The 20,250-nt window shown below is 40.1% G+C and overlaps 1 protein-coding gene across 2 annotated transcripts in view; it reads right to left on the bottom strand.

Annotated features, from left to right (window-relative positions):
• LOC147701324 (putative methyltransferase DDB_G0268948) overlaps nt 1-13,999 on the bottom strand; it is a 349,449-nt gene extending 335,450 nt beyond the window's left edge. For both annotated transcript variants that reach the window (XM_086930041.1, XM_086930042.1), the window contains exon 1: nt 13,889-13,999. In XM_086930041.1, coding sequence (XP_086786167.1) covers nt 13,889-13,999 — 111 coding nt within the window. The remainder of the gene's footprint in view (nt 1-13,888) is intronic.
• Nucleotides 14,000-20,250: the final 6,251 nt, after the last annotated feature.

Below are 20,250 nucleotides of genomic sequence, written 5' to 3'. Positions count from 1 at the left end.
CAGGTTACCCCTATCTGGAAGTGAGTGTATGGGGGTGTCTGATGATCTAGAAATGTTTTGCCCAGTGAGTTCTGTGGGGGATACCGTGAAAGGTGCACTTTCAGAGCAAACATGGTTGCAATCTATGTCGAATGATAAGGAGCTCAAAATGGTAGCTGATTTTTTTAACTCGAGTGTGGCCCAACCTAAAGAACTTATCTTCGGAGTTGATTCCATACAAGAGAGTCGAGGGGAGCTGTCTGTGGTTGGTGGAGTTCTAAGGAGAGGTGGGTTGTTAATGGTTCCAGTGAGCATGCAGAAAAAGCTCTTAGATTTATCTCATGAGGACCACCTGGGAATCCAAGCCATGAAAAGCCATGAAACGCAGGGTCAGGGAGGAATTTTGATGGCCGGGGTTGGATATGGCTGTTGAACACAATGTTCTGGACTGCTGCATTTGTGTTTTGAGTGGCGAGTCGCAAGTAACATATCCCTCCCCTGTTGATCCCATTGTAGTGAAAAACTCACCATGGTGCAAGCTGTCTTTTGATGTAGCCTGTCCTTTTGGTGATGTTGGGCGCTCACCTAAGTATTCGTTGTTTCTTGTTGACTACATGTCATAAGGGCCGGAGGTCAGGTTTGTGAATAGTGTTCACTCCTAGTCTACCATTACGTTTTTTCAAGACGTGTTTTTTAGAGAGGGGTTTCCTGAGGAGATGGTGTCCTTAAGGAATTAGGGGTCAAACACGTTCTCACTAGGCCTAGGCGGTGAACTTTGCTCCGTTCACAAGGTTTGCCCAGTTTTCTGCACTCTGCACTCTGCGGAGCTCGCCGAGTGCAGAAAACTCCGCTTCTCTATGTGCAGCGGGGTATGTTTGCGATTGCGAATGGTAAGTTTGCGAACGCAAGCTGACGCTGGGGTAGAATTTCTACCCGAACGTCAGGAATACCAGCACAAACTGCAGTTCGCACTGCACTCCGCCACTCGCGGAACTTCACAAGGTTTTTCTGTAACTTCGCAGAGTTCCGCTTAACAAAACTCCGCAAACTACATCCAGGGCTAGTTCTCACCTCCCTTTATCATCCTTGCAGTAGTGACCTGGTGGAGTGCTTTAACCGTGTAATTAAGGAACACTTGTAGCTGGCTTTAGTCAATGGTTTACAGTGGAGTGGGGCCATAACCAACATGTTGTGGGCAGTGAGAACTACCCTGCTTATTAGCACTGGCATGGCCCAATTTACTCTGCTCAGGGGTAAAGGTGCAGGCTCCAAGTTGAATAAGGATTGGCTGTCTAGAAAAGGTGTTGATCATGAGAAATTCATGAATATGGTGGATGTGAGACCTGCCGCACCAGCAAAGTACAGTACTAAGAGAGACAATGCTAGAACGCTTCCTGTTAGAGTGGGTGATTGGGTAAGGGTCAAGAGACCGGGTTTTGTCCACAAAGGGGTGTCACATTTTTTGGCACCAATGAAAGTGGGGGAGGCGAAGGATTATGTAGTGGTGTTGGAGAATGGCAAAACGTGTAACAAGTGTGCTGTTCCTGTGGTGCTTGAATCCTATGCTGGTTACGTGAATTAAAAAATAGGTGTTCACCTGAATTGTGCGCCTGGACGGAGGGTTTCTGCCAGGGTGAGAATTGATCCTTCAAAGTTTCTTGATTACATCATACAGTAGACCCAATGCCATTTTCTTCCTCGTGGGGTCTCCGTTGTTCTAATTGATGTGCTTTTTTCTTCATTGTTGGGGTACCATGGCGTAGCATGGTTCTTGTGTATTAACCTCATATGATGTGCCAACGTTATTTGTTATTTCTGTTTATATATTGTTCTCATTCTCTGTGTTATCTTCTCTAATTTTGGGGTATCACGGGGTAGTATGATTTTTGTGTATTACCCTCATTAGATGGTTCAATGTTATTTGCTATTTCTGTTGTATAGTGTTTTTACGGTTTTCTTTTTCTTTCTCATTTTACTGTATTGTGAGGGAAGGGGTGTGTGTTGGGATCTGGAACATTGGTGTTGTGGGTGGAATGCAGGGAACCAGCAGTTGCTGCCAGGAGTTGGAGGACATCGGATGGAATAAAGTTATTAGCAAACTACCTAAGCCTTACTTCTTTTCACAGAGCAGTAAACATAATCATTTTTCAAAAACATGGTAATAATTGCACATTTACAAATGCAAAGGTTTCCATCATAACAGTTTTTTGTCATTAGTTCTTCCAAATAAATTGATGGATGGTTGGTGCACAGTTAAATATCATCACAAGCTGAAGAGTAGTTCTTGGCTGTGAGTATCATGTGTTTCAAGACAATCACAAATATTATATATCCTTGCCACCAGAATAGACTGACACATGTAATGGTGCATTATGTTTGTAAATCAGCCATCAGGATAAGTTACAGATAAAACCTATTTCTTTTTTTTACTGTTTCCTTTTTAAATATTACTTAATTCAATTATTAGTTTATTTAGGAAACCATGAGTGAGCTCCACAAATGACTGCTTCGTAAATTTGCAAGTGTGCCTAATGTTCACTAATGTATAACTGTCTGAGCATACCCATCACAAACTGCAATTAGCTAGAAATGATCAAAAAAGGAAACACCACAAACGGCTTAAAAAAATGCCCAAACTGGTGATTTTTACAACTCTGGTTGTTTCTGAAAGCTGGCAACATTCTGATCTTAGCACAGCATCCGTTTTGTCGATGCAACCATGAGGAAAACACCCAGTGTTCCAAAAACAAAATCCGATAACCCTCAGTACCCTTAGAATCTCCAACATGTGGGAAAAAAGGACACAAGTTTGGCTTGCATACCTCTTGTGAAAAACAACAAAAAACTTTATGACGGCTTGTGCTTGAAGTACCCCAAGTATAAAAAGTCCCAATTCAGGGGGCAGAGTGTACCAAACAGGTTAAAACCTTCAGTAGAAAAGTGGTTAAATGTAGCTGAGTTTTGTGTGTTTGCACACATATCGAATTGTTAATACTCACATGGATTTTTAAATAAGGAAACCTGTTTAGTAGTCTATTTCTAGCCAATTTGTAAATGATCTACAAATTGAAAGTGAGAGAAACTGGGTTACTGTCTGAGGGGGCGAAACCCTACTAAAACAGCAACCACAATTCTTGTCAGATTGAAACACAAGCAAACCCCAAATTAACTTTTGCTTAACCCTTAGGTAGCTTGGCACAAAAGGAGTAAGCCCTAACTTAGAGGCAATGTGTAAAATATTTATGCAGCACTTCAGACAATAATAACGTAATAAAATACAGTGCAAGAAATATCCCACACCAATAAAAAAAAATAGAGCACAATGCTATAAATAGTTGGACACCAAAAGCACAAAGCGGCAACGGAAGTTATCCAGCCATGCCAGACTTAGCCAAAGTCACTAGTTCATGATGACATGGGCCAGATAGAGGGAGCAAGTTACTCCACCTGAGAACTGTAACTTAAATCCTAGTTGTGGAGCATTCTTTCCCACAGCACTGGTTCCGAGAAGTGATGGGAGGTCCACGCTGAATATGCGTTGTGCAGCTGCAGTTCCAATGAGCTGCAAGTCTGCGTCATGCTGCATTGGTTCCAATGAGAGGCTGCGAGGTCTGTATTGAGAATGTATCGCTCCAAGGCGGTTCGAAGGAGCTGTGCAGGATACAATGCAGGCTTGCCTCTAGGCTGATTTGCACTGCAATGGTTCCAATGAGAGGCTGTGATGAGCTGCGTCAGGTTTGTGCAGCACTGTACTGGTTCTGATGATACAACTGCTGGGCTGGCAGAGCACCATTGTCCTACTTCCAATGGCCCAGAACTGAAGGAGCACCACTTGGTGCAGGGTTCGAGATGAATGAATGGTTGAAGGCTTTTTTGCCCCTGAGGCTCTGATCAGGAGCCCAGCCATCTAGCCCTTGGAGTCCCTTTTATTGTCCTGGTTTCAAGTTGAAGGTTGAGTCCTTCTCACTAAGCCTGAAGGAAAGCAGGTTAACGGAGAAGCAAAGCTTCTGAGGTTTCCACAGATCCAGAAGAGTATTTTAGTGTTGGGTATGGGTATCCAATATTTATATCTGGTGCCCACATTGAAGCTGTAGATGCTTCTAGGGCCCTCCCCCTAGAGAGGTGCATGGAATGTCCTGCCCTGGCTCCAGCTTGCCTGAGGGAATAAAAGGCTAGTTAGTGTGAAACTCTTTTTTGGTATTGTGTGGCAGAGTCTTTGTGATGTGCACAAGTGGTAGATGGCAGCTCCTAACCCTCATCCTGACAGAGATGCCACATCCTGCCGATTCTTAGTCCCCCTTTGTCTCACTATCTGGGCGTAATATACAAAGACCAACTGCCAGCTACAACCAGTCATGTGACCCAGGACACAGGCTGCAGGTACCACATTTTTTCCTTAAAGTGGCATTTTCAGAATTTTGACTTAAAATCAAACTTTACCATTAAAGAGGGTTTTAAACTATAATTCATTGGAGACCAAACTCGACTTTCCTATTTGCTCTCAACTAAAAGTTATCACTTATTAAAAGTAATCAGGGAGCACTTGTTATCCAATGGGAGAGGTAGGCCTGACAGTAGTGAAAACATAATTTAGGGGTTTTTCACTACCAATACATGAAAAATGTAAACAACATTTTAAATACACTGCACCCTGCCCTCTTGTCTGTGTAGGGCCTACCCTAGTGGTGACATATGTAATAAAAAGGGAGATTTCGCCATGGCAAAGGATTTATTTTGCTAGATCGTAATGGCAGTTTAAAACTGCACACAAAAGCTACAATGGCAGGACTGAGATATGTTTAAAGGGCTAATTATGTGAGTGGCACAAAAAGTGCTTCAGGATACTAGTAGCAGTTAATTTTCATGCCCTGACCACAAGTAGTACCATTTTACTACGGACTCAAAAATAAATTAAATGTGCAAATTGGTTGTAAGCCAATTTAACTGTGTTAAAGGAGTGAGCTCAAGCACCTTGGCACTTGCTAGGAGGTAATGTGTGCGGAGCCCTAAGGCCAACACAATCGAATTTAGCAAAAACAGGAGTAAGGCAAAAGGTTTTGGGAAAAATCATCCTAAGGCGGCAGGCAGGTCTAATGGAAAGATAAAAACAAATTATTCTGAGGATTCTATCTAACAAAACCTGAACAAAAGAAATGTCCCTCTGTCTACTTATTTAGGAATAATCATAAATCGTTTCATTGCTATTGGGTAGTAGTTCATTAGAACTTAACAATCAGCAGTGGAATCTTTTAATAGTGGTAAAATGGCCACAAACATAAAGTGGGAAGGGTGTAACACTGGCTAAAGTTCTTAGAACTTTAATTAACATACACATGTTTTGTTAGACACTAAGGGCCTTATTTATGAAAAGTGATGCATCGCTGCGTGAAAACACTGATGCGTCACTTTTCATTGCACGCTCCTTGCGGCATGTTAGATGCGTCATATTTACAGTATGACACATCAAGTCGCAAGGAGTTACAGATACGTCAGTATTTCTTAGTATACTTAGGTCCCCAGCACACGTCAAATAATAAACTGGTTTCCTTATTGTGAAAAAAAAGCACTAAGTTATATGCAATAAAATTCTTGCAACAATTCCATCTGGTTCTTTTTTTTTTCCGTTTTATTCCAGTGTTCTTGTGTATCAGTTGAAACAGCCACAGCCAACACGTGTTTTGTCGCTCTTGGGGATTTAGTCCTGCGACTTCCTCAAGGCTGTATAAATGTAAACATAAAAGATGCCTATGTACTACAAAATTACATGACCTTGTGTAGGTGCAAGCAAAGTTACATATTCTTTGGAATAAACTACAATTGCTTCACTCAAGGTTAAGCCATACTGATTAAACTTAAAGTGTATGTTTAGTTTAGATCATTCACTAATTTAGTACACAGACGTGCCTCTTATAAAGCGGATGACTATAACCCGAATGTGATGGAGAGAAGTTAATTTAAAAACATTTGTACATCACCTAAGGTGCAAGTGCAACCTTACTTCACATGAGTCCACTAAAATGTGAGATGTTTATGTGTTTATGCTCTGTAGTGATTCGTGCATGATAAGTACCACACATTTTGTGATGACTAAGAACAATCATGATGTCAGTGAATAGTGGCAAAGTGAAAATGGTGAATAACCATCAAGTATTGTACCACAAACCATATGTCCAGAATAGATACCTAGATGCTTCATGTCTGTTACTTCTGTAGTGTGAAAAAATAAAGACAAAACAAGTGTCCAAAGAACTTTAGTCATCTTGCTCATAATCGCTATGTTTAATCTAATTCACTAGAACCATCCTCTATCTGGAATCAAAACACCTACTTGAAATGTGGTGATACTTCCGACCCACATTGGGGTTCTGATGTATGCGGCGTGTCCATGATATTTAAAACTGATGTACAGTCTCCTTTCCAACTTTAATTCTGAGTTCTGTGAAATCCATATACATTTAGTTAGATAACATTCCAGTCACCAGCGTGACCATCTATTCTCCTCTCTACATATATTCCCAACTCTATTGCTGTTAGAATGCTCTGTTACATGATTACGAGTACTTTAATTTTTCAGTATCAAGGCAAGCCCTTGACCGGCAATCGGCATCTTCCTTTAGATATGTCGTGCCCCCATCAATAGGTATATAATGTCTCATCTGCCAAAGTGCTTGTAGTGTAGAAAGACATGGTCCATTAGCCTGCATTTCCTAAGTTTATACATCCACAAATATGTCTCCAATGGTAACAGAAGTATTAGTGTAGAACTCCGTTCCACCAAAATCAGATCATAATCTGGATTAAAATACCGTGTATATCGTAGCTATCCCAACATTCTAAATATAAATCAGTGCTGTCCCGTATTAACATGTCACCCCCGTATCCTGGTTCACTATTGTAAACATTGCTCACATTTGGCCACATCTCCAAAGTCTCCCTTCTCCATTCTCTGTTCTTACCTCAATGTTTCATATGTTCCTTCTGAAAGAAAACACGCCGCTCCGGCTTTCTACCATATTCGGTGAATAGCTAAGGAACGCCGGTAAACGCTGAATCTATAAAGGTCCACCCGTATCACTCTGCACTCGCGGACATGATGACGAGCTGGCTATCCATGGTAATTGACAAAGGGCTAACAAAAAACCACCTGTGGACGGCCGCCATCTTTTAATGAGCATATGTAAGCGCGATTTTTATAAAAATAAACGTTTGCTCTTAAGACATGCATAATATTAATACTAAATTATAACGCTCAATGCTAAAATGTAATTTGCAAGTGTATTTAGGTTTAGGCAACAGAATCATGTGAAATATACAGGGGTGGATCAACCACATTATACGCATAAGTTTAAAGCGTATTTCTAATGTGATGACCCCAAAAGGGGTACCAGTCCATAAAATCAAAACTCAGTAGAATAGTGCCTATTGTGTATAGTACGTAATCAGAATGTGCCGTGCTTATTGGGATATATGACTAAAAATGCAGAGATGTTGGTATCCAAGTTGGGTATAAATGTGAGATCGCACTCACTTATTCTTATTCTCTCCATCCTTTAAGGTTAGAACAATGTCGACAGTATCCAAGAGCATATGACAATTCCCTTACAAATGTTAAAATATAGTAATCATATTCACATGAAATACAAATTATTGCAAGCAAGAAACAGGTGAAAGAAAAGTTGACTTATTGCACACAGTCTTAAGTTGTTCATAAACATTTGCCTTGTTTGGACATTTTTGCAGCAAGCACTCTACATGTAATACACATTCATGTACGAGTAGATGAAAAATGCTACAGTCAGACATACTGAAACCCTATGCCATGCTCAGTTATTTCTCATCTACCTAAGAAATAGTGCAATTCTTGGTCAATGTTCAGCCCACATTCTGTACTCCTAAGCTCTAGTATCCAAAGTGCCTCTCTCCTGTGTAGTGCTAATTCCCTATTACCCCCTCCGGAGTGTCTAAGAGTATGGTCAATTCCGTCGAATTCAAAACGTCTGTTGGTTGTTTGTGAAGGGCAGATAGACCTATGCGCAGCCAACGGATACCTCATGTCGCCCTGTTTGACTGCCCGTATGTGTTCCCCAATCCTCTCTCTCAATGTTCTGATAGTGCTGCCAATGTATTTCTTCTTACATTTACATTCAATGGCATACACAACAAACTTTGTCAAGCAATTAATGTTTGTCCTGATATTGTATGTTCTGCCATTGGGGCCATGGAATTGAGTTTTGCATTGTGATCGCCCATTTGCAGGCCACGCATGGCCACAGCCGTAGAAACCCTTTGTGTGAAACCCAACGTGACAATTCATTTTTTCTCAGTTTCTCTAGTCTATTGAATTTATCTTTTAAACCTTCTGATTTAGCACTTAGGCCACCTTATGCCAGTGAGCTCAATGGTTTGTTACTTGCTATATTGCTGAACAGATCTTCCGCCTCTTTGTCTCTATTCATTTTCTCATATCACAACAGATTACAGCATTTCGAGCAATCTGAGAGAGAAATCAAAGTGGACACCTACACTAACATCTGGGAGTAATATAGATTTATTTCACAAACAAGTACTAGCATATTTGGACAGACATGAGGACAGGAATAAAATTTCTAAGATGAAGAGTGACTATCTAACTTTTGGAGAAAGGGTTTCTTTAAAGGAGCTTTGCAACAATAGAGACATTACTATAAGAGAGGCGTACAAGGGGGGCAACATAGTGGTGATGCGTAGCAAAGACTACAATGATGAGATCATGACACAATTGAGTAATTTGGAGTGCTACGAACCTTTAAATACCAACCCCATGTGGGCACTTACGGAACATATTTACACACAACTACGGAGGTGGCATTGACTGGGACTGATTGATGACAATGAATTGACTTACCTGAAACCTGATAGACCAAGGTACCCTTGCATATATACATTGCCAAAGGTGCACAAGACAGCACCCTTTCCACCGGGCAGGCCTATTTTTTCTGGAATTGGGGGACCTACTGAGAGGATTTCGGAATTCGTGGATGTGTTTTTAAAACCATTGGTAAATAACCTACCATCCTTCATTATTTATTTATTTATTTATTTATTTTATTTAAAGAGTTTTATATAGCGCTGGCTAGACCCGAAGGTATCCGAGCGCTTTACATGAGAATCAACAATGTAACAGAAAAAGATCAACAATTACACACTACATCGAAAAATAGGGAATACATTAGGAGAGGAGAGAAAGGAGAGAGAAAAGCATTATGAGAGAGACAGGATTAGTGGCAATCAGGAAGATTCTTAACAGCGGATCGGCCAGCGCCTGGAACCATACTGAGATGATAATCGAAATGGTTGAACTCATACTTGATAACAACGTTTTCCTGTTCCAAGACAAATGGTACAGGCAAAAACAAGGAGTGGCAATGGGCTCCAGGTTCTCTCCCTCGTATGCCAATCTCTTCATGGGTTGGCTCGAGGAGAGGAGAATCTGGGGACCAGAGGGCTCCAAGTGGAATGACTCTATATTATATTGGGGAAGGTATATAGACGACTGCTTCATGATTTGGACAGGCTCACAGACCAAACTAATGGAATTTATTGAATGCCTGAACACTAATGTCTATAACATCCGATTCACATCAGAATTGAGTAAGACCAAGATCTTATTTTGGATGTAGAATTCTTTGTGAAGGACAAGCAGATTCAGAGTAGATTGTTTCGCAAACAAACAGCACGCAACTCACTAATACACGCGTCCAGTGTACACTCACCACATCAGATACGCGCAATCCTATTTGGTGAACTGGTCAGAGTTCGACGGGACTGTAGTATGGACACGGATTTTGAGGAACAAAAGAAGGGGGTCTTAACTAGATTCAGAAAATGAGGCTATGATGCATCAACCCTGAAAAAAGCAGAATTAAGGGTGAATCGAATAAGGAGAATGACACACTAAAAGATAAGATAGCAACATCAACAAAAGCAGAGACAATAAGAATGATTACTGGTTATAACAACTGGTCAGCGGTACTGAGGCGTAGTATGTACAAACACTGGCACCTATTACAGGCTGATAGATCACTCAGAGATCATATCACGTATAAATCAAACATTACATACAGGAGGAAGTGTCACTGAGAAATATCTTAAGCCCTAGTTACCCTACACCACTAGAGAAGGAGAACTGGCTGTCGGAACACACACAGGGTTTCTACGGCTGTGGCCATTGCGTGGCCTGCAAATGGGAGATCACAAGGATAACTCAATTCCATGGCCCCAATGGTAGAACATACGATATCAGGACAAACATTAATTGCTTAACAAAGTTTGTTGTGTATGCCATTGAATGTAAATATAAGAAGAAATACATTGGCAGCACTATCAGAAAATTGGGAGAGAGGATTGGGGAACACATACGGGCAGTCAAACAGGGCGACATAAGGTATCAGTTGGCTGCGCATATGTCTATCTGCCCTTCACAAACAACCAACAGATGTTTTGAATTCGACAGAATTTACCATACTCCTAGACACCCCGAGGGGGTAATAGGGAATTAGCACTACGCAGGAGAGAGGCACTTTGGATACTATAGCTTAGGAGTACAGAATGCGGGCTGAACATTGACCAAGAATTGCACTATTTCTTAGGTAGATGGGACATAACTGAGCATGGCATAGGGTTTCAGTATGTCTGACTGTAGCATATTTCATCTACTCGTACATTAATGTGTATTACATGTAGAGTGCTTGCTGCGAAAATGTCCAAACAAGGCAAATGTTTATGAATAACTTAAGACTGTGTGCAATGAGGCGACTTTTCTTTCACCTTTTTCTCGCTTGCAATAATTTGTATTTCATGTGAATATGAGTACTATATTTTAACATTTCTAAGAGAATTGTCATATGCTCTCGGATACTGTCGACATTGTTCTAACCTTAAAGGATGGAGAGAAAAAGAATAAGAGAGTACGGTCTCACATTTATACCCAACTTGGATACCCACATCACTGCATGTTTAGTCATATATCCCAATAAGCACGGCACATTATGATTACGTACTATACGCAATAGGCACTATTCTACTGAGTTTTGATTTTATGGACTGGTACCCCTTTTGGGGTCATATCATTAGAAATACGCTTTAAACTTATGCGTATAATGTGGTTGATCTACCCCTGTATATTTCACATGATACTGTGGCCTCAAACTAAACACACTTACAAATTACATTTTAGCGTTGAGCGTCATAATTTAGTCTTAATATTATGCGTGTCTTAAGAGCAAACGTTTATTTTTATAACAATCGCGCTTACATATGCTCGTTAAAATATGGCGGCCGTCCACAGACAGTTTTTTGATAGTCCTTTGTCAATTACCATGGATAGCCAGCACGTCATCGTGTGAGCGAGTGCAGAGTGATACGGGGCAGACCTTTATAGAGGCAGCGTTTACTGGCGTTCCTTAGCTATTCACCGAACACGGTAGAGAGCCGGAGCAGCGTGTTTTCTTTCAGAAGGAACATATGAAACATTGAGGTAAGTACAGAGGACGGAGAAGGGAGACTTTGGAGATGTGTCCAAATGTGGGCAATATTTACAATAGTGAACCAGGATACAGGGTGATATGTTAATACGGGACAGCACTGATTCACATTTTGAATATTGGGATGGCTACGATATACATGGTATTTTAATCCAGGTTATGATCTGATTTTGGTGGAACGGAGTACTACACCAATACTTCTGTTACCATTGGAGACATATTTGTGGATGTATAAACCTAGGAAATGCAGGCTAATAGACCACATCTTTCTACACTACAAGCACTTTGGCAGATGAGACATTATATACTTATTGATGGGGGCACGACATATCTAAAGGAAGATGCCGATTGCCGGTCAAGGTCTTGCCTTAATACTGAAAAATTAGAGTACTCGTAATCATGTAACAGAGCATTCTAACAGCAATAGAGTTGGGAATATATGTAAAGTGGAGAATAGATAGTCACGCAGGTGACTGGAATGTTATCTAACTAAATGTATATGGATTTCATAGAACCCAGAATTAAAGTTAGAAAGGAGACTATACATCAGTTTTAAATATCGTGGACACGCCGCATAAATCGGAACCCCAATGTGGGTCATTTCAAGTAGGTGTTTTGATTTCAGATAGAGGATGGTTATAGTGAATTAGATTAAACATAGCGATTATGAGCAAGATGACTAAAGTGCTTTGGACACTTGTTTTGTCTTTATTTTCTCACATTACAGAAGTAACAGACTTGAAGCATCCAGGTATTTATTTTGGACTTATGGTTTGTGGTACAATGCTTGATGGTTATTCACCATTTCCACTTCGCCACTATTTACTGACATCATGATTGTTCTAAGTCATCACAAAATGTATGGTTCTTACCAAGCACGAATCACTATAGAGCACGAACACCCGATTTATGAGGATAAAAACATCTCACATTTTAGTGGACTCATGGGTAGTAAGGTAGCACTTGCACCTTAGGTGATGTACAAAAGTTTTTAAATTAACTTCTCTCCATCACATTCAGGTTATAGTCGTCCACTTTATAAGAGGCACGTATGTGTACTAAATTAGTGAATGATCTAAACTAAACATACACTTTAAGTTTAATCAGTATGGCTTAACCTTGTGTGATGCAATTGTAGATTATTACAAATAATATGTAACTTTCTTGCACCTACACAAGGTCATATCATTTTGAAGTACATAGGTATCTTTTATGTTTACATTTATACAGCCTTGAGGAAGTCAAGGGACTACACCCCCAAAAGCGACGAAACACTTGTTGGCTGGGGCTTTTTCAACTAATACACAAGAACACGGGAATAAAACAAAAAAAAAAAAGAGCCAGGCGGAATTGTTTCAAGAATAATATTGAATATAACTTAGCGCTTTTTTTCACAATAGGGAAACCAGTTTATTATTTGACGTGTGCTGGGGACCTAAGTATACTATGTACAGAGTTGAGGCTCGAAAGTTGTAGAGTTTGTGGTTCTCTACACCCTTTAGCATCGTTTTATACTATTGTTACAAACCCAAAACTCCCAGTGTGATTCTACTAAGAGGCGCCATAATTATATTTATAATACCATGTTTCTAAAGTTTTGTTTACGTCAGTATTTCTGACATATCTGTAAGGGCAAAAATTACGCATTGCTGGAGTGTATCACCAAAGTGACGCCACTCCAGCATTGGGTCATTTCAGATGGGCAAGTCCCATTTCAAATGTGCCTGCGTCAGTCTTACGCCTGCTGTGAGGCAGGCCTAAGATAATGACGAATTTGCATCCTAGAAGTTGAGCAGTGAAATCTCATAGATTTCAATGCAGCTTACTTGCGTCGGAACGCCCCCCCCTGCATACATTATACCTGGCGCAGGTATAATGTGGCGCAGGGGTTTACAAAGTGACGGATCTACCTAGATGCGTCACTTTGTAAACATGACGCAAAACTGCACATTTTTTACGCCGCTGGTGCGTCACAAAAAGTAATGCACCAGCAGCGCAAAAGTGACACAAGGGCTCATAAATAAGCCCGTAAATATCTTAACAAAAACAAAGTTTTCCTGTTTTAACAATGTAATGAGCCAATCATATTTCTTTTATACTCTCCAATCCATTTTCAACGTTTGTCTAACCTGTCGCACATTTTCAAAAACCTAAATACCTTAATACATTTTGAACTAACAATTCGCTTTTATTTTAATCGAAATCATTCAAAGGCATGCATGGCACAAACAATTGTAGTTGAAAATGTAACTTCATTTCCCTTTTACCTCATTTTTAGCCAGCAAATTCCAACTAAAACAAAAACTTTCCTCATGCACAAAGTGCTAATTTCTAAACAATCTAAAAATCACCGAAAAGTTTGCTTCTCCGTTTACTATCTTTCTTACCTTCTCTTCAAGGTATGAAAGGATCAGCTTCTGCAGCTCATCAGGTTCCCGGATCATGTGTTTCTGGTAGAGTCTTGAATGTGCCTGCCTTTCAAAGTATCGTAAACTCATCTGGAATGGCAAACATTAAAAAGAGAAATAAAACAACGAACCTCACGACCTGAAGTTAAATAGGTCAATAAATATACAGCAAAAGGGTTGAAAGCAATTTGATATAAAAAATACCCATTGATCAGAAAAACCTATCTACTTACCAATCATACATTTTTAAGCATCCGGGCCAAGATGTATCAAAGGGTTGCATTGCTCTTACGCCACCCAATCTGATACAAGTGCAAAGCAATCCTTAAGTCAGGTTTACTAAGCCACGCACCAGCGTTTCTTGGTAAATCTGTAATAATGCAAAGCTGCTCAAGTCACTACTTTACGTTACTCTGTGGCGGGAAGGAGTTACATGGGGTTAGAGTGGGTATTCCCATGCATCCACCCATGTATTTGCCACATTCCCATATTTGCACGTATACTTGGGAATGCATCAAACGTGTACATCTTTTCAATAGAGGCTTAACAAGAAGAAGTATCGTTATTTTTCCTTTTCTTTCTCTTTCTAAGTGTGCTGCATTCTTAGAAAGAGTAAACCCCCTATTTGGATTGTTTTTGTACAGGAAGGTGTTGCCTGCTGCACAGGCACCCTTGCCACATGACACAAGGGTGCATGCATAGTGCCTGCACCCAGTGCGTTGGAACTGATAGAGAGCAGGAATGCGGCATAGGTTGGTAAATGGCTCTCTACATTTGGCAAGCGCAGCAAGTTGTCTAGCTGTATTGAGCTACAATAAAATATGATAAATCTAGTCCCTTGTATTTCTTTTGTTTCTTTTGACTCGCCAACCCCGAGATTTCTCTTCAGTGCTTCACATTCCGGTCTCTTCTCGTCCTATGCTGACTACTATGAAGTAGAACACAGGGATATAGCCAACATTAAAAGTGAGTTGCAATGGCAGTTACACAAAATGCCCTGGTGCCGTTGAATGAATTGAGTGGAGTTGGTGCTAATTTAGTGACAATTAGCATATGTGTAAGCACTAATCATAAGTAAAAACATTGTACAATAAAATGGGCAAATTACAGATAGTTACTCATTTTTTATTTAATTAGTCAGCTGGGAAAAAAATCATAATGGGGCTTGTGTGCTCCTAAAGAATTGTGTTAGATCTCCTTCTCTCTGCTGGGTTGAAATTAATGGTCCCATTTGGAATCTTTCTGACAATAATAAGTTTGATGTAAAATTAAACAGAAGGATTCTATAGTTTAGTTCCAACTTTAGCAATTTGGGCCTGATTTAGAGTTTGGTGGAGAGGATACTATGGGACCTCTTACGAAGCTGGTTGGACAAGCGTCCAACTGGCGTGGTTGCGTTAAAGGGACCAGCTGACAGGTAGTCGGCAGTCCTGACTGCCAAATTAGGAAACAACCACCCTGGAGGCGATCGGAAACATGTCTCTTTGCATTGAAGCTTGTGCTGCAGGCCAGAATAGGACCTCAGTTAAAGCCCTCATGTCAAAAGGCATGTTTTTGGACATCCCTTCACCCTGTGGTAGGCACCATGCGATACCTGCCAGATGATGCAGAATTGTTTAGGGTGCCCCTAGGGCCCATAGCAGAGGGCCACAGTGTACAGGGGCACTGCTAGGGGCCCCAAAAAATAAGCATTTTGGCCAGCCTTTTCACATTGGAAGAACTGACGTGAAATGACTGATGGAAAGGTGGATCGTAATCCCCACGGCAGTGCTTGAGAAGGCTCCCCCCTCCATTGAGGGGAATGCGATCCAACTGACCACCCGACAGGCTCCTTGAGCCTGTTGGATGCTGTTGGTCGGTGCCTGTGTAAATGAGATCCGACCTACCGCATCGTTTTCTGAGGTCTGACCACAGATATGGATATGGGTGAGACTGTTACAAACGGCACCTAATCGGCCCCTATGTCTCAATGAAGCACCCTCTGGGTGGACCCTAAAAGTCAGTCCATCTGATTTATAGATGGTCAGACCTTACGTATGCCAGTGACATAGATTACTTTGCCTCCATTGCTGACATACTCCTCCAATGACCTGATGGAGTAAGGGCCATTGAAGTTTTTGCAATTCGACCACCCACCCGATTTAGAGTGGAGGGGAGTTGAGTGGCCAGATTTCATTGCCTTTTTCCGCTAAGTAATACCATAATGTATATTGTTTGACTGCCTTTACAATGTCTGGAAAGTGAAAGAAGCTGCCATGGCTTTAGAAAGACAGGCCAAGCAGCATTAGATGATAAAACACCAAAGCTCTGCTGACACAAATACATAAAAAAAGAATAACATTATGATATTTTGGTGCAAATGCCTATTTAATAACATTGGCAAAGTTGCATTTGTGCTGCAAATGTGTTTGTCTTCAAGGTGTACATAACAGTGGAACAACTTTTAAATGTGTACACATTTTTTCAACTTTGCATGTGACCTACTCTGTTCAGTACTCATACACAGTGTGAAAAGTATGAAACATACATTATATACTAGAAGGGTCTCTTCTAGTCCAAAAACCTATGCTTCACAGACTGCACACTCCTTTGCACACAAGTGTAAGGATGTGTGTGTCAGCACATGGCAGCCTGCAGTGACCAATCACTGGGAGCGAGAAAAAAGTTCTATATCTCAGTAGCTCCGGACCAGTTTTTTCTTACCTTTAAAACAATGTGACACACAACGTTGGTTGCTGCAATTTACCTATAAACTTACCCCATTTTGTGCAAATTACTGAGTTTTGCTGTACTTAATGTGTTCCAGCACTAATCTCTGACTTTGGCATTTTGCCTTTGCTTTGAATAAAATGTTAAGCATCCTAAGTTTATCCCAGTGGCTCTCTGAGTGATTCTCTGAGAGAGTGATAGCCCGCCAACAGTGCAATATACTGAGTATGATAGTCTAATGTAGACACTATTACTGTGGTGATATCCCTTAAAACACTCTGGAGTTGTATTTGTGCAATACACTGATTATGATAGTGTACTTTAGGTATTATTAAGGTGTTGACAACACTCAAAGTATCCCAGAACGTGTGCCTGTGAAATTGAAGGTGTACAAAAAGGTCAGCCTGCTTCTGATGCTTCCAGTCACTGCCACACTGGGGAGTATAGATTTTGACGTGTAGCTGTCCTTGTGCTTGAGAGCAAGTGGCTCATATGCAATCTTTCATTTACGTTGCATGCTGACTGCATCACTGTAGTATGGTGTGCCTTGGAGAGCTTACTTTTCTAAGGGTAACTAGAGAGCATATGTGAGTGAGAAGCAGTGTAAGAAAATGTGTTTCTGTGTTTGACGCAGCACATATCTGAGTGAGAATCAGTGTGAGAAAATGTGCACCTGTGTTTGATCCAGAGCATATTACTCCACTTTTCTTACTTATGGGCTTTGAGTTACCTAGATCATCCACTGAATCACTGACTCTCTAAGCAAGTCAGGATTCATTGAACTTGACCAGGAGCTCAACTGCCACTATCTCGCTGAAACTTTAAAATAATTTTCCTATTCCAGTGTGCACTTCTAAGTTAGTGGTGCTTTACTCAAACTCCTACCTGCATCGACTGAGGACTTTGTTAATGTACTTTTGACTATTTTCATGGATTCACTTTTGTAGGTCCTTCCTAGAGTGCATATCTGAGTGAGTGGAAGAGTGTGTGAAATAGTTATATGTTTGTCCTTTAGCTTTGTCAGTATAATTTGTCCACATGTGGACTGTTGACTTTACTGATTCATAGTCTGTGTGTGTCACTGAGTCAATGGGTAAAAGCTGTACCAGAGATGTCAACTCACTTCATCTTGTTATCTTCAATCTGCTATAGTGTTTTTATCCCTTTATCTACAAGAGAGACTCTATGGGCCCGATTCACAGAACTAACTTAAGACAAAATCCTAAACTTACTACTTTTGGTATTCACAGAAGTTAGGATTTTGTCTTAAGTTTGTCTTAAGACAGACTTAAGACAAAATTCTAACTTAAGTCTGTCTTAAGTCTGTTCTAAGACAAACTTAAGACAAAATCCTAACTTTTGTGAATACCAAAAGTAGTACGTTTAGGATTTTGTCTTAAGTTAGTTCTGTGAATCGGGCCTTATCTGAGTAAGTAGTGGTTTCTTAAATGTTATACATACATTGGATATTGAGTATAACACTTTACTTTATTAATACTGGGACTGGTTTGTTTCTTGATAGCAACCAGTGTGAATATTTCTGCAAGATTTCCACACTATGTTGATCATTGACTAGTTTACAGTAGTTTTGTCTTTAATGGAATGTTGACCTACCGATCTACTATTTTTGTGCCTCAGTGAGTAGCTTTCTAATAGAGTTGGAGACACTGACCCTGATTTACGAAACTGTTACACAATGCAGCACAGAAACCCACGTTGCTGCACTCCTTTGTGTTACATTAAAAGAGCAGGAAAGCACCATATCTATAGAAATATGACACTATCCTGCTCTCCCAGAGCTAGTGCACAGTCAGGCTGATGAGTTCCATGCATACACCTTTACACCATATTGCAAAGGTGGTTGTGTGATTCTAATATAGGTTTTGACCTGGAAGAAATGCTTCTGGTTCAAAATACAATTCTTAGAATAACTTTAAAACTGTTCTTCCTTTGGATGTATGCTTTACGGTACAGCACACACACAATGTGGAAAAAGGTCGGAGAGATAAAAGAATTGCTTCTTTTTAATTCCTGCTACAATTGGGCTTTACGTTTTGGTGCAAAACCTTGGCTACACCCATCAGTGATGCAGAGAAACACAAAACCCTTTGCGGTGCTATGCATTATTTTTAGGAAACTGAACTTGTGCCTTAAAGTAACTAAACCATGCACCCCCACCATGCACAGTGATGTCATGAATGCTGTCGTTTTAGATGTTGCAGTGATGTTATCAATAATGTCATAAAACATGTCCCAACTGATGTACTATGTGAGAAAATTAACAGTGCTTGGTGCGGTAGTGAGCTATAGTTACTTTATGGCATGATTTATAGCTACTTGAAACACCTTTAGTTGGTCAGTTTTAATGGTTTGTTTATTTAAAACAGTACATTTTAACTGACATTTTGACCTATATCTAATGTCCCTTTAACCTTTTGTTTTTTTTAAATACCCCACTATAACTGTCTCTTTAATGTTTTTTTTTTCAGTAAATGTCTATGTTTTGTAAAATCTAAAGCATCATTTCGATCACCATGCTTGGTGCGAGGCTTGGCGAAGGGCTTGACCCGATGCCAGGGCCTGCGATCAACCATAGGTGGGAGCCGAAATCCATCTGCGCATGACCTTTTACCCAACCACCCCACTCATGGGTGACTAGGTCAAATAACAATCTAAATGGTGTCATTTTAAGTGATGTTACTGGCTATGTCAAAGGCTCAAAAAAACAAAATTTATGTTGGCAGGGCTAATTAGCTTTATCAAGGGGCCAGCACATTAAAGCATGTAAAGCAAACGTATTGGCTTTGTAAAAAGTAACTAATAAATAAAATCAAATGTACGTTTAATTATTTCACAATTTTGATGTTTAAAATTAGTGATTATCACCAAACGTTTTCCTTACTTTTTAAATTCGTGGTGGGTGCCCCGGTGTTCACTTGGTGCACCCACATGCCATCTTTTGGTAATCTTCACTAAAACGTTCCAAAACAAACATACATCCACCTCAGCTTCTTCCCGAAAAGCTTAAGGGTGATCTGTAAATTGGAGGTCTAACAAGTGGGTCCCAAAACATTATTTTTGGGATCTGTAGGTATTTTGGGCTATAAGTATAATACAGGGATGATTCCATAATCATTTTCAAAAAATAAAAAATTTTCTTCTGCCAGAATATCCCGTTGTAACCACCTAAAAATTCTATGATATATTATGTCCTCTATGTTGTAAACCATTCTCTGTTAATGAATTCATAACATGCATTATCTGATAATTGACACTGTGACTCATTCAATAACTATCCCACCAGAAGCATCTCTTTCAAGCCCTAATTTATGTAAATTAGGCATTATCACAAAATAAGATATTTTAAGAATGTAACAAGCATCATGAATCAGCAAAGCATGATCAACCTTCCCAACAATTTTTGTTAGCAATACATTTTATAAAATTTTTAGTATACATTTATATACGTCAATGCATGTTTGGTAAGAATGAAAGTTCATTTCAGGGCAAAAATATAGACCATGAGATACAATTTGTTTTTAGCTTCAGTCGGTACGATTGCATTTTCCCGATTCATGGCCTTATATAGGTACAATTCTCGTTGCCCTTATATAGGCATAAGAAATCAAACC

Source organism: Lissotriton vulgaris, chromosome 7 (genome assembly GCF_964263255.1).
Source record: "Lissotriton vulgaris chromosome 7, aLisVul1.2, whole genome shotgun sequence".
NCBI lineage: Eukaryota > Metazoa > Chordata > Amphibia > Caudata > Salamandridae > Lissotriton > Lissotriton vulgaris.
This window is presented reverse-complemented; position numbering and strand designations above follow the sequence as displayed.